Source organism: Carassius auratus, unplaced genomic scaffold, assembly GCF_003368295.1.
Source record: "Carassius auratus strain Wakin unplaced genomic scaffold, ASM336829v1 scaf_tig00005214, whole genome shotgun sequence".
In the NCBI taxonomy this organism is placed as follows: domain Eukaryota; kingdom Metazoa; phylum Chordata; class Actinopteri; order Cypriniformes; family Cyprinidae; genus Carassius; species Carassius auratus.
The window spans coordinates 893,692-905,719 of NW_020523638.1; the positions used below are offsets into that span (position 1 = coordinate 893,692).

Below are 12,028 nucleotides of genomic sequence, written 5' to 3' on the forward strand. Positions count from 1 at the left end.
CAATGCTAATGATCTAATCACATTGTCACCAGTCTAAACTAGCTCTTTTTGTACAGACAAATTTATTTTATTTTCAATTACCAGATTGAAATGAACTTTAATCTTCATAAAGGTGAATATTTCTCTTTTTTAAAATGTTGTAATGAATCTGCATCAATAATCCAGTGATTCGAGCCAATCTGCTGTAAACATTTACTTCAGACGGGAAGGATGACTGTGTACAGGAAAAAACTAATTGTTGGTTAATCACCCCGTAATGCACTGACGCAATAATCATTTCAAGGACCATAATAGTTATCAATCACAGTAGTCCTAAATTACGCAGTGTGTGCTGTGTACATAGTGATAGTTTGACTGTAACTAATAAGCTACATTGTGTTTGTAGGCCTTGTTGTTTCAAAATCGCTGGCTGGTTCTATTTGAAAGTGCAACACTATTCACGAAGCTGTTTCTCTTGTGCATATTTAATTTCACAGGCAGTAAGACGGAGAGAAACGAGAGGGGCTTGTGAGTGCTCCAGATGGTTCCAACGCTCCACAGAGAACTAGGCCTCATTGTTTGATTTTTTTTGTACGTTTTAATTAGCTGCAAGAAAAAGAAAGGAAAAACTTGTAGGTTTTCTTTAAAGAGTGGGTGACTGACTGTTGTCAAGAAGAATTTGCGTCTACTGAGTGAAAAGTTAATAAATTACCAAACAGCAAAAATGATACGTCTCTCAGTTAGGGATGCACAATAGTCAAAATTGATATTGGATACTGAATGTACTGTACATGCTAATTTATCCAATTTTACATTAAGATAACTTTTACTGTCATGTAACGCTCATTTAAAGTTAAACGGTGGTTCATCCACCGTCAAGTCATTTCAAATCTATTTTTTGTCCATCCATTGAAAGTCAACATTTTTAAGCTTCACACGCACGTTTGGACTTCTGTTTACCATATTTAATTTGTTCTTTACATTTGTGCATATATAAACATTGCAATGAGCAATGTTTATATATGAATAATGTTTATATATGTGTATATATGAATAAAAGCCTAAATTAAATCTGTTCATAAAGCAGTTGTGAAGACTTTGGTTTATACTGCTCAAATCATATGGATGACTTTGATTATTTCAATGGAGAGTTAAAATTTAGTGTATTTAAAATATCTTTATCTGTGTTCCAAAAATGAACAGAGGTCTAATGGGTTTGGACATTAGAGTGAGTAAATTCATTACATTTTTTTTGGCTGAACTATCCCTTTATTCTTTAAAAACACTAATAATTTAATGTTAAATTAATCTTCGGCAAATCTCAATATAAATATCCATTTTTCATACTATGATATTATGTTGATGATGCCCAGATTCACTTGATTACAACGACTGGTTTTAATTTTTAGTTTATTTTGTATTTAGACATAATATTAACTATTAATTTATTATCAAATGTTTTGATTATATTTCATTAAATATGAAAATATTTAAAGGTATAATCGGTATCGGTGCACTTCCAGAGTGTTCGTACAATTGTAAAGAAATTCTGTTTTAGTTTAGCATGTTTTAAGGCTTTCTGGAGCACTGCGATCTTCCATGGTTATTGTCACACTTGGCTGAGTAAGTATCATTCTGTCATCTACACAAACGCATACAGTGCACACATACACATATACACACACACAGTGCGCACACACACACACACACAAACTTTAATGCTCTAATCAAAGCAAGCTTATTTAGTCCTTTGTAAAGCATTTACGGTCTGATCCTAAATGCTGCGCTTGTGGCTTTGTTCTCTTCTCAAACACAATTAGAAGATAATATATAAATATATACATACTGCAAATGACATGCATATGATGGCTTCATTTGAAGCCCGCTCAGGTCATTAGTAACCCAACAGGGCGCTACAGAGCCGCCGGTCCCTTTCTGCCAGTCGACCAGTGGAGATTTATTTGATATTAACTCCCTAATGGCCTAGCTCCTTTTCTGGTAAAATATGCACAAAAGTCCAACACGAACACTGCCATTCAGTTGAATGCTTATTTATTCACTAAACGAGGATCTAATGTTCAATGTTCCCTGGACGCTAAGGTAGTTCTGGGGGAGGAAGGCTTCCCCCTACAGCTATATACATCATTTATTTTACACATATCCCGGTATCACACACTGGGCAGCGAGGGGAGAAGAACGACTTTATGAAAATCAGAACAGTGAGTGTTACAGGGGACATTAAGAGTTGGAGGGGGAGAGCTGTGAATGGAAGCAAAAGAGGGTAGAGCAAGAACATCGTCGCTGGAGAGAGACGATGTCTCTTGCCCGCCACCCACAAGCATAGTGGGCTGCGCTCGACACCCCTCTGGTAGGAAGCGGCTTTCACTTACCGCATCTCTAGAACTCCGAGGCCCTCGCAGCTCTGACAAATGGTCGTTATTGCACAGTTCTGTTTCCACATAAACTTCTTTAATGCATTAAGAAGGATGTCTATCTTGCGAGTTGTTAAACACACTGTTAATTTAGTCGTAGCACTCATGTTCATGAGGCAGGGCTGAGATTGTTAAGTTGGCTGTGGTTTTACTCAAGTCTTGTAAGATTCAGCATTAATCCTTCTAGTGGAGGTCACTGAAATAAAAAACTCTCATTAGCTCTCATCTCTCATCTATACCTAATACAACACTTTCCATCCAGGAATTGGATAAAATCCATATCTATCTAAATCCATGACCTTATTGTGTTTTAATAATTCATTTCTCAAATAATACCTCAAAGTAATATACCTTTTTTGTCAAAACTTTGCTTCTTAAAATTGTCCTATGCTGAACTGAAGCTCCACAAACGTTTCAAAAACTAGTATTGCTATTACTAATAATATAATATAATATCATTATTATTGTTACTATCATTAATAAAAAGGTTCTGATTCACTACACCACATATACCCTTACATAAAACAACCAAATTTTCTTAAATACTACCACAAATTATGCCACTTTTCCTTGTCACCTGTTAAAGCTCCACTATAGCTTCAAAATACTATTGCTTGTAATAATAGTAATAAAATGACTAGTAATAATGCTAGTATTACTAATATACATTTTATAGTAGTATAGTATTACTAATATAAATTCATATTAACGTATATTATAATATAATCAATTTAAGCCCTATTAAAATATATATTTATTATTAAAAAATAAATATTTGATTTGGTACGTAAAATATAAATTTACGTATATAACCAAATAAAGTTTAAAAAAAAATTCTTAAATAATACCACAAATATTATTGTATAGCCTGTTTCGTCTGTGTTCTCTGTGTTTCTGGCCTTGCCTTGCCTTGCTTGTTTTTGATCTTGGACTGTTTTCTTGTTTTTGATCATTTGCTGCCTGCCCTAACCATTGCCTGTTTATTGGATTACTCTTTTGTCTGCCCTGGATTAAACCTGCTGCTTGACCCCTGCCAGTTTTGACTACTCTCTCGTAAATAAAGCTGCATTTGGATCCTCAACTCAGTCGTCACATTTCCCACGTTACAGAATAATCATCCACACCTGGATCTAGCGGCTTTATGGGGTGTCTCAGGCTTATCATGAATCCAGCAGCACAGCTGATGCATCTCTGTCAGGGTGATCGACCCATTGAGGACTACCAGTTCAGAGCCTCTCCACAAAATGACAACCATTCCAGATTCTCTTTCCGTCATGTCCGCCATTCCAGAGTTTCGTCCCATTACGGCCGCCATTCCAGAGTCTTTTCCCATCATGTTGACCATGCCCGGTGCCTCAAGGTCAGTCCCAAGGTGTCCGAGACTGGCATCCAGTAAGGAGGATCCACCACTGATGTTGGTGTGAGTAGCAGGCATCCCAAGTACCTCAGAACGAGTCATCACAGTGACTGTTCCCAAAGGCTCAGTGCTCCCTGTAATGGTGGTCGCCATCCTGTGCGTTTAGGCTACTCACTGCTCTGTTACTCCTCCTGAGGGTGCTCCAGTCCACGAATCCATATCAGAGCCGGCTCCAGTCCTCGAATCAGCTCCTGAGGCGGCTCCAGTCTACAAGTCTGTGCCAGAGCCTGCTCCAGTCATTCGAATCAGCTCCAGACACTGCTCCAGTCCTTGAGTCTGCTTAAGTTCCCTCTTCACAACCAGGAGTGCCATTCACTGTTCCTATGACTCCATTTCCCATGTCACGGCCAGGAGTGCCATTCCCTGTTCCAATGACTCCAGTTCTCTCATCACGACCAGGAGTGCCATTCGCTGTTCCAATGGCTACAGTTCCCATGTCAGGCCAGGAGTGCCATTCCCTGTTCCATTGACTCCAGTTCCCTCGTCACAGCCAGGAGTGCCATTCCCTGTTCCAATGACTCCAGTTCCCTCATCACGACCAGGAGTGCCATTCCCTGTTCCAATGACTCCAGTTCCCTCGTCACAGCGAGGAGTGCCATTCCCTGTTCCAATGACTCCAGTTCCCTCAGCACGACCAGGAGTGCCATTCCCTGTTCCAATGACTCCAGTTCCCTCGTCACAGCCAGGAGTGCCATTCCCTGTTCCAATGACTCCAGTTCCCTCATCACGACCAGGAGTGCCATTTCCTGTTCTAAAGAGTCCAGTTCCGTTGTCACGCCCAGGAGTGCCATTTCCTGTTCCAATGACTCCAGTTCCCTCGTCACAGCCAGGAGTGCCATTCCCTGTTCCAATGACTCCAGTTCCCTCATCACGGCCAGGAGTGCCATTCCCTGTTCTAATGAGTCCAGTTCCGTCGTCACGCCCAGGAGTGCCATTTCCTGTTCCAATGACTCCAGTTCCGTCGTCACGCCCAGGAGTGCCATTCCCTGTTCCAATGACTCCAGCTCCCTCATCACGGCCAGGAGTGCCATTCCCTGTTTCAATGACTCCAGTTCCCTCATCACGACCAGGAGTGCCATTTCCAGTTCCAATGAGTCCAGTTCCCTCATCACGACCAGGAGTGCCATTCCCTGTTCCAATGACTCTAGTAAGTACAACTCCTCCCGAGGTGGCGGTTTGCACTGCAGAACCTCCTAAAGCAGGGGCCTCCGCTCCAGCTCCTCCTGAGGTGGTGGCTTCTGCTGCAGAATCTCTACCTTTTAACTCTCTGTCGGTCCAGCCGTGGCCAAAGAAACTGTCTGTAAACCCTCTGATGGTCCTGTCACAGCCAAAGAGGCCATCTGTGAACTCTCTGCCTGCTCTGCTTTGGTTAAGAAACACCGGTTATGAACCTGTCGTCCCACCCAACCTCCCTCTCCATCCTTCTCCACCTGTCGTATTCTTTGTTCTCTCTCCACTGTTTTGTGTCTGTCCCTCAGGTCATCCTTCAAGGGTGTTTAGCGGTCAGGATTCGCCTTGGGACAGTCAGCCTCTAGCTGCATCAGAGTTAGAAGATCCCAGATTTCCAATCTCTGTCAGGAGCTCCAGCTAGATTGCCCCCTAAGCTTCACTAGAGGGCACTCGATCCTTAACCTTTGCCCCCCCAGACTGTTGTCCCTCCCTTACTACTACATTTCCCATAAGCCTTTGCCTTGACTCATTATCTCTGATTGCATTCACGTGCCTTGTTATCTCATATGTTTCATCCTATTTAAAGTCTGATTTGTTACTTCCATATGGCTGATTATTGTATAGCCTGTTTCGTCTGTGTTTTCTAGGTTTCTTGCCTCGCTTGTTTTTGACCTTGGACTGTTTCCTTGTTTTTGGTCATTTGCCACCTGCCCTAACCATTGCTTGTTTATTGGATTACTCTTTTTGTCTGCCCTGGATTATACCTGTTTGCTGCTGCTTGACCCATGCCTGTTTTGACTACTCTCTTGTAAATAAAGCTGCATTTCCTCAACTCCGTCATCATGCCTCCCTCATTACAAAAGCCTTGTTGCTTAGCAGTCCTCACGTCGCTTCAAATATTAGTGTTATTACTAAGATTAACTTTTATTTTAATATAATATAGTAGAATTTGTATAATATTAAATTTGTATTATTGAAAATAGTATTTTGTTTTATACACTATAGCTTAAAATACTAATATTATTACTAAAATTAACTTTTATTATGATATAATATTGAAATACATTCTAATTATTTTATTATTTAAATTATATGTTGCTTTTATTTTGTATTTGTTATAGCTTCAAATGCTAGCATTACTAATATAATATAAACTAACACAATATAACTAAACAATATATTTTTTATCATTAAAATCATAGATAGATAGATAGATAGATAGATAGACAGATAGATATTTGCCCAGGATATTTTCAGTTTGAAGAGGGGTCTAATAGTGACATATAGTGACTGATTACCAGATGATATAAAAGCCAAAGGTTCACAACAGTGTGTTTAGATTATAAAGAGTAAAATGGATTTTCAAAGGTCTGTTGGGAATGGATTACAGCAGGTCTGAAAATAGCAAGAATATATTTATGTAGGTGGTTAATGAATTGTGGCAGGTAAGGAATAAGGAATGGATTGTGAAAGGTAAGGAGTAACTGTAGGGAAAGGTTTGTGGTAGGTAAGGGCCACAGACTGTGGGCCCCTGGGTGTGTGTGTGGAGGGGGAGACAGACTCTGCCAACTGCACGATTCACTAAACTCTCACCAGGGGAGGGAGATAGATCGTTTTAATGCGTATGTGTGAGTGAGAGAGAGGCGAGTGAAAGAGCAGGGAAAAATACTAATACAGAGAACCAAAATGTATATTCCATATTAAGTATGAGAATGGCTTTTATACTCAATTGTGTATATCGGCCTGATCTGCAGGTAGGAAGATGAATTAGTTTGCCTGCATGCTTATATAGACCAGAGGCAATGGAAAGGAAGGACAATTATATAAATCTACTTCAAGTGCGCCATGTCTAAGATATTGTCTTTGTGAGTTAGTTTATGGACAGACAAAGCCTAATCTTAAAACTTTGCTTTAGGGTTGAACCTTGAAATATCTCTAGAGTTTGAGCACTCAGCATATGCCCTGATACAATTTATCTAGAATTCATAAACTTTAAAACGGAGCATTAAAGCGATCACGTAAACTTATGGGAGGACTTCCTCGTCACACTTAAAGCGATCATATGTTAATTGGCATCCATAAATCATTCGGTGGCCATGAAGTCCTCTTGCTGGTGCCAAAGTCCCATTTCCCAATAGGACCACTCTAATTGATTTAAATGCTTCGTCCTTGCGGCAACGCTACTATGCTCGCTTAGTAAGGGGTCTTTAACGTTATTATTATTACCGTGATTGCGGGTTTCTCCATTTCCTATTTTACCACTAGAGTCAGAATCTTTCGCCCAAAGCTGAACAAAATAATTATTAGCATCTTGGAACAAACAGACGAACCCCCCCGACCCTTGCCTCGCGGCCCAGAGCCGACCCCCTCCTCGCGCGCTCATCTCCCCGTCTCCGTTTTTGCCACGTTCAGCCCTTAATTTATGCAAAATTAATTGATATATCTTTTATAATTGATGTGCTGTAAAATTAATGAGTAATTTATGTAATTAGTCAATTAAGGCTAATTCCAGCATATGTTCAATATGCCCAGAAGATGCACTTTACAAGTTGTTATTTGTCCAGGAGTTGAATGCAGAGAAAACCGTCTAATTAATTTATTATGCATATCAGCGTGTTGTCTACTTAACACTGCGCTTTGTGGGAGCAGGTTTAATATTGATCTAAACAACACGGTGAGGAGGAACGCGCGCGCTCCCGCAGCAGCCTCGCAGGGGCCTTTCGGTGCCAAGCGCGCCGCAAGATTCGCGTGTCAAAGGCGCTTCTAAACACACGTTGTTCGTCAGCGGTCTGGCGCTCAAGTTGTATTTCAAAAGACATTAATCGCGGGATATAATAGCGCTGGGTGTGAAATATGCATGTTCGCCGGTGACCCTTTAAACTAGAGAAACACCGGAGCTCTTCAGGAACATAATGAGAAAGATCTGTTGGCTAATTAATTGACACCGTTTTGAATATTCATCGCTAATATAACCACTACGCCTTTAATTATATTGTTGGACATCGCTCTCAGGAAGGTAAATCACTGAAGGCTTAATTAATGTAATGTATTCTCCTCCCCGTCGGGAGCCCGCGTAAGAAGGCGCCTGGCGGGAACGCGCCGTGACACCTGGCCGCACAAGAGCGGCTGTGCTTTTGTTGTTCTGTTTACCAGAGAACCTGCTCTCGGGGGTTGTGGGGAAGCGTTTATCCTTGTGAAATACGAGCAAAGTTCAAACAGCTTGACAGGTTGATTCTGACTCCGCTCAGCTGCGGTGAAATACGGGCGCGCTCTTGGTGCGTGCGCGCAGACGCGTGCGCTTTCACCTTTTGAATGATGTTTGTAACAAACATTTCACCTGAAATTACTGAAGAGAAAGCAGTTGTATGTAATTATGGAAGCAACGTGTTAATCTATTACTGGGGTCAGGTTTTGACACAAGGCCACGTATTATCCCTTGTATGATGTTCAGGGGAAAAAATATATGAATTGATACTTTTGATCCGTTTTGTGAAGATGTGGTTGTCGTGTTGTTGTCCCTTTCTCTCCCTCTCTTTCTCTGCCTTTCTCTCCATTTCAAATTTTTTTTTTTAACACCATTTATTTTTAGCTTCAGGGGTGACCAAAAAATTGTAAAGTTTGTGAGCAAAAATGAGCTTGCTTGTTAAATGTAGCAAGCGAGATCTCTGATCTGCAGATCTGTGTCAGAAGGCTTTGCCCAGAGGACAATGTTGTGGTTCATCAAACTAACAGTTGAATAAACAAAGTCACATTTATTACCGAAGATGCTCATAATATTCTGCATATTACTATTATGAATAGCATATTAATATAAGTACCTTTTCTACTTATGGTTATTAAAATTAATAAATGTATTTAATTGTAAGATATACTGGAGAAGGCATGCAAAGAAATTATTTCCCCCTAAATGTTCATCCCTGTTGCCTATTTCATTTTTGTTTAAACATCTTTTATAAAATAAGGGGAAAATAATAAGAAAACCCCACAGTAAATAGTTTTGTCTCATATGTAATACAAAAAAAAATAGATGGAATTTTATGACTATATTTCAAAATTCACGACTGCATACTTGATATGCCATTTAAATAATGTTAACATACCAAACTTTACACATTTAAAAATACTAATAATACGCTGTGGCATAATGGAAGTCCATATGATGGCTTTTTAGACTTTTTTAAAAGTTTATCAGCACCTCTTCAGCAACAGCATAAAACAAACAAACAAACAAAAAACATAACTGATCTCTCTCACACACACACATACACACACAAAGGGAAATATAAATAAATGTTGTGGTTTGCACAGGACTAAAAAGTAATTTTCTCCATAAATATTTATGCTTTTTTTCTTGTTAAACTGCTTTATTTACAATATTTTAATTAGCATGTACAGTGAAAATAAAACCGCTGTGAACAATGTGAAGGACAATTATTAATGGCCTATTCCTGTTTAAATAAGGTCTAAACTCCCAAAATTTCGATTTTATGGAAATCGAGACGTTTAAAATAATTCCAGCGCACTCCAAAAACAGAATAGCCTATCATATGGAATGGATCATTCACATGCACGTCATTAGTGTGTGCTATCATTATCAGACTCATTAGTGAGCGCGCTGCTCTTTGCCTCTGATTGGTAGAGATGAGTAGGATCAAACGCACATGAAGTCAGTCCCTCCCCCTATTTCCCCCTTATTCGTCCTAAAGTCAGTGTCATCATAATAAAACGCAGCTAGCGGGGGGTCTGGACCTCTGCCATTCTTACAAAAGCGTCGCGGATCCTCTGCGAGTCAAAGCCGAGCGCGCGCATCCTCCGGGAGAACTTCTCGCGCTCTGAGAGGACGCAGGTGTCGCGCGCGCGTGCGTGCGGGGAGTAACATTAGAGAGGTAACTTTCAAACGGTCCCGTTTTCTTTTACATACTTGTGGATTGTGACTTTGTGAGATGTTTTCATGACTCGCGTCTTATAAAGCAGCTGTAAACATTTCAAACAAACAGTTGAGGTCAATCAATGACTTTTTTACCTATACGGACGATATGCTGGCTTGCTTCTGACTGATACTGAAAAGATTTTTAAAAATGCCTCGGCCAGGCAAGAACTCCTACAGTGACCAGAAGCCTCCATACTCGTACATCTCTCTGACCGCCATGGCCATTCAGAGCTCCTCTGAGAAGATGCTCCCCCTCAGCGACATCTACAAATTCATCATGGACCGTTTCCCGTATTACTGTGAGAACACTCAACGCTGGCAGAACTCGCTCCGGCACAACCTTTCCTTCAACGACTGCTTCATTAAGATCCCCCGGCGGCCTGACCAGCCAGGAAAGGGCAGCTTCTGGGCCCTGCATCCGGACTGTGGAGACATGTTCGAGAACGGCAGCTTCCTGCGCCGCCGCAAGCGCTTCAAGCTCCTCCGGGTGGAGCATTCGGCTTGCAAGAGCGGCCCCGTGCTGCACTCCTACCACTCTCATGCCCAGCCTGCTTTGCACCAATCCCACCACCATTCGGGCAAGCTGGCCGTGGGTCACCCGGAGTACTTGGGCACCATGGGCCGGCTCTCCCACTTCCAGAGCTACACGCTTGGCGGCGGGCAGAGCGGCAGCTTCAAACACCCATTCGCCATTGAGAGCCTGATTGGCCGAGACTATAAAGGAGTGATGGCCAGCGGGTTGCCCATTGCCTCGGTCATGCATCACCTCGGGTATCCCGTGCCCGCTCAACTGGGCAGCATGGTCAACTCCGTGTGGCCACATGTGGGCATGCTTTCTGAGCCGGTGTCATCAGACTACCCACCGTTCAATGTGGCGGTCAAGGGGCTGTACCATCATCACCCGGGAACCCAAAGCATGCCTGCTGTGCCCATGCCCATCAAACCCACTCCGACCCTGGGCGCAGTCCCGTCCTTGACTGGCATGACGCCGGGAGTAATGCAGCTGTGCCCAAGAACGGCGGCTCTGATGGAGAGAAATGCAACAGCTCTTGTCGAGGAGAAAAGCGGGTCTCTCCATCCTGCTCTCCTGCAGTCCTGAGCCAAACACTGAAGATTCAGACACGAGGGTACACATAGTATGTTTTGGGGACGGCTGTAGACTGATTTGAGATGACAGCCTTTTCCAGAAGATCTGTTAAGAGGGTTATTATTATTTTTTTTTTTATTATTATTTTTTTTTGCTGTGTATTATATTCTACAGAGTGCAGATGGTCAGAATTTGGCTCTGCTGTTTTCTGCTTTATGGTATGTGCACATGCTTTATCTTCTTTTAAGAAATGGTGTACGGTACAAAGGACTGTATAAACCAGAAAAACAAAAACATAGATGTACAATTTTGAAAACGTCAAGCCTTATAAAAGCTACACAGATTGTGCATAATGAATTAAAAATTATGACTTGCATGCTTGTATGCCACTGTTAAAACAGTGGATTGCTGTGCATCTGGGAGAGAGTCGTGAAATAACCCAAAGGGAATTTTGCTAAATTATTGTATTCATGTAAAATACCTTTATGTTAAAATGTTGTTATTTATTATCATAAATGTTATACATGTACTGTAAATATGTATAGAATATCATCACTTACAGCATTTGAATTGCTATTGTGGTATTTACTAACATGATGTTGAAATATTTTATGAAGATGAAACAATCAAATAGACAATTATAGTGAATAAAAGCAGGCCTGGTTGAAGTGTTCTGTTTTTAAGTGGTAAGCGAGTTTAAAAAAAAGCAGTATTAATGTATAAGATTTGTAAATTAAATATTTTTAGAGTAAAATCAGTCAATTTCATTCCAGTTTCTGTGCAGTCGAATGTCTTTTTCTCAACGTCTTGTTCATTTGTTTTTAGCAGAATAACATCATATCTGTTACTTCTTTAAATTTGTACTCTTATGCATGTAAAATCAAAGGCATATGTATGCATATATATTATATGCATATATATGTGTAAAATTTTAGGCAGTAATATGATAAAATTCTTTCAAATATACTTAAATGAAAGAGACAATTTTAATGCAACAGAGCATTTTTGTGAAT

At 40.8% G+C, this 12,028-nt stretch overlaps 1 protein-coding gene across 1 annotated transcript; it reads left to right on the top strand.

The window, feature by feature from the left end:
* The first annotated feature begins 9,804 nt into the window (after positions 1-9,804).
* Positions 9,805-11,126, top strand: LOC113070657 (forkhead box protein B2-like). The gene has a single exon (XM_026244051.1). It carries the CDS (start codon positions 10,077-10,079, stop codon positions 11,025-11,027), a length of 951 nt encoding a protein of 316 aa, XP_026099836.1. The 5' UTR covers positions 9,805-10,076; the 3' UTR covers positions 11,028-11,126.
* Positions 11,127-12,028: the final 902 nt, after the last annotated feature.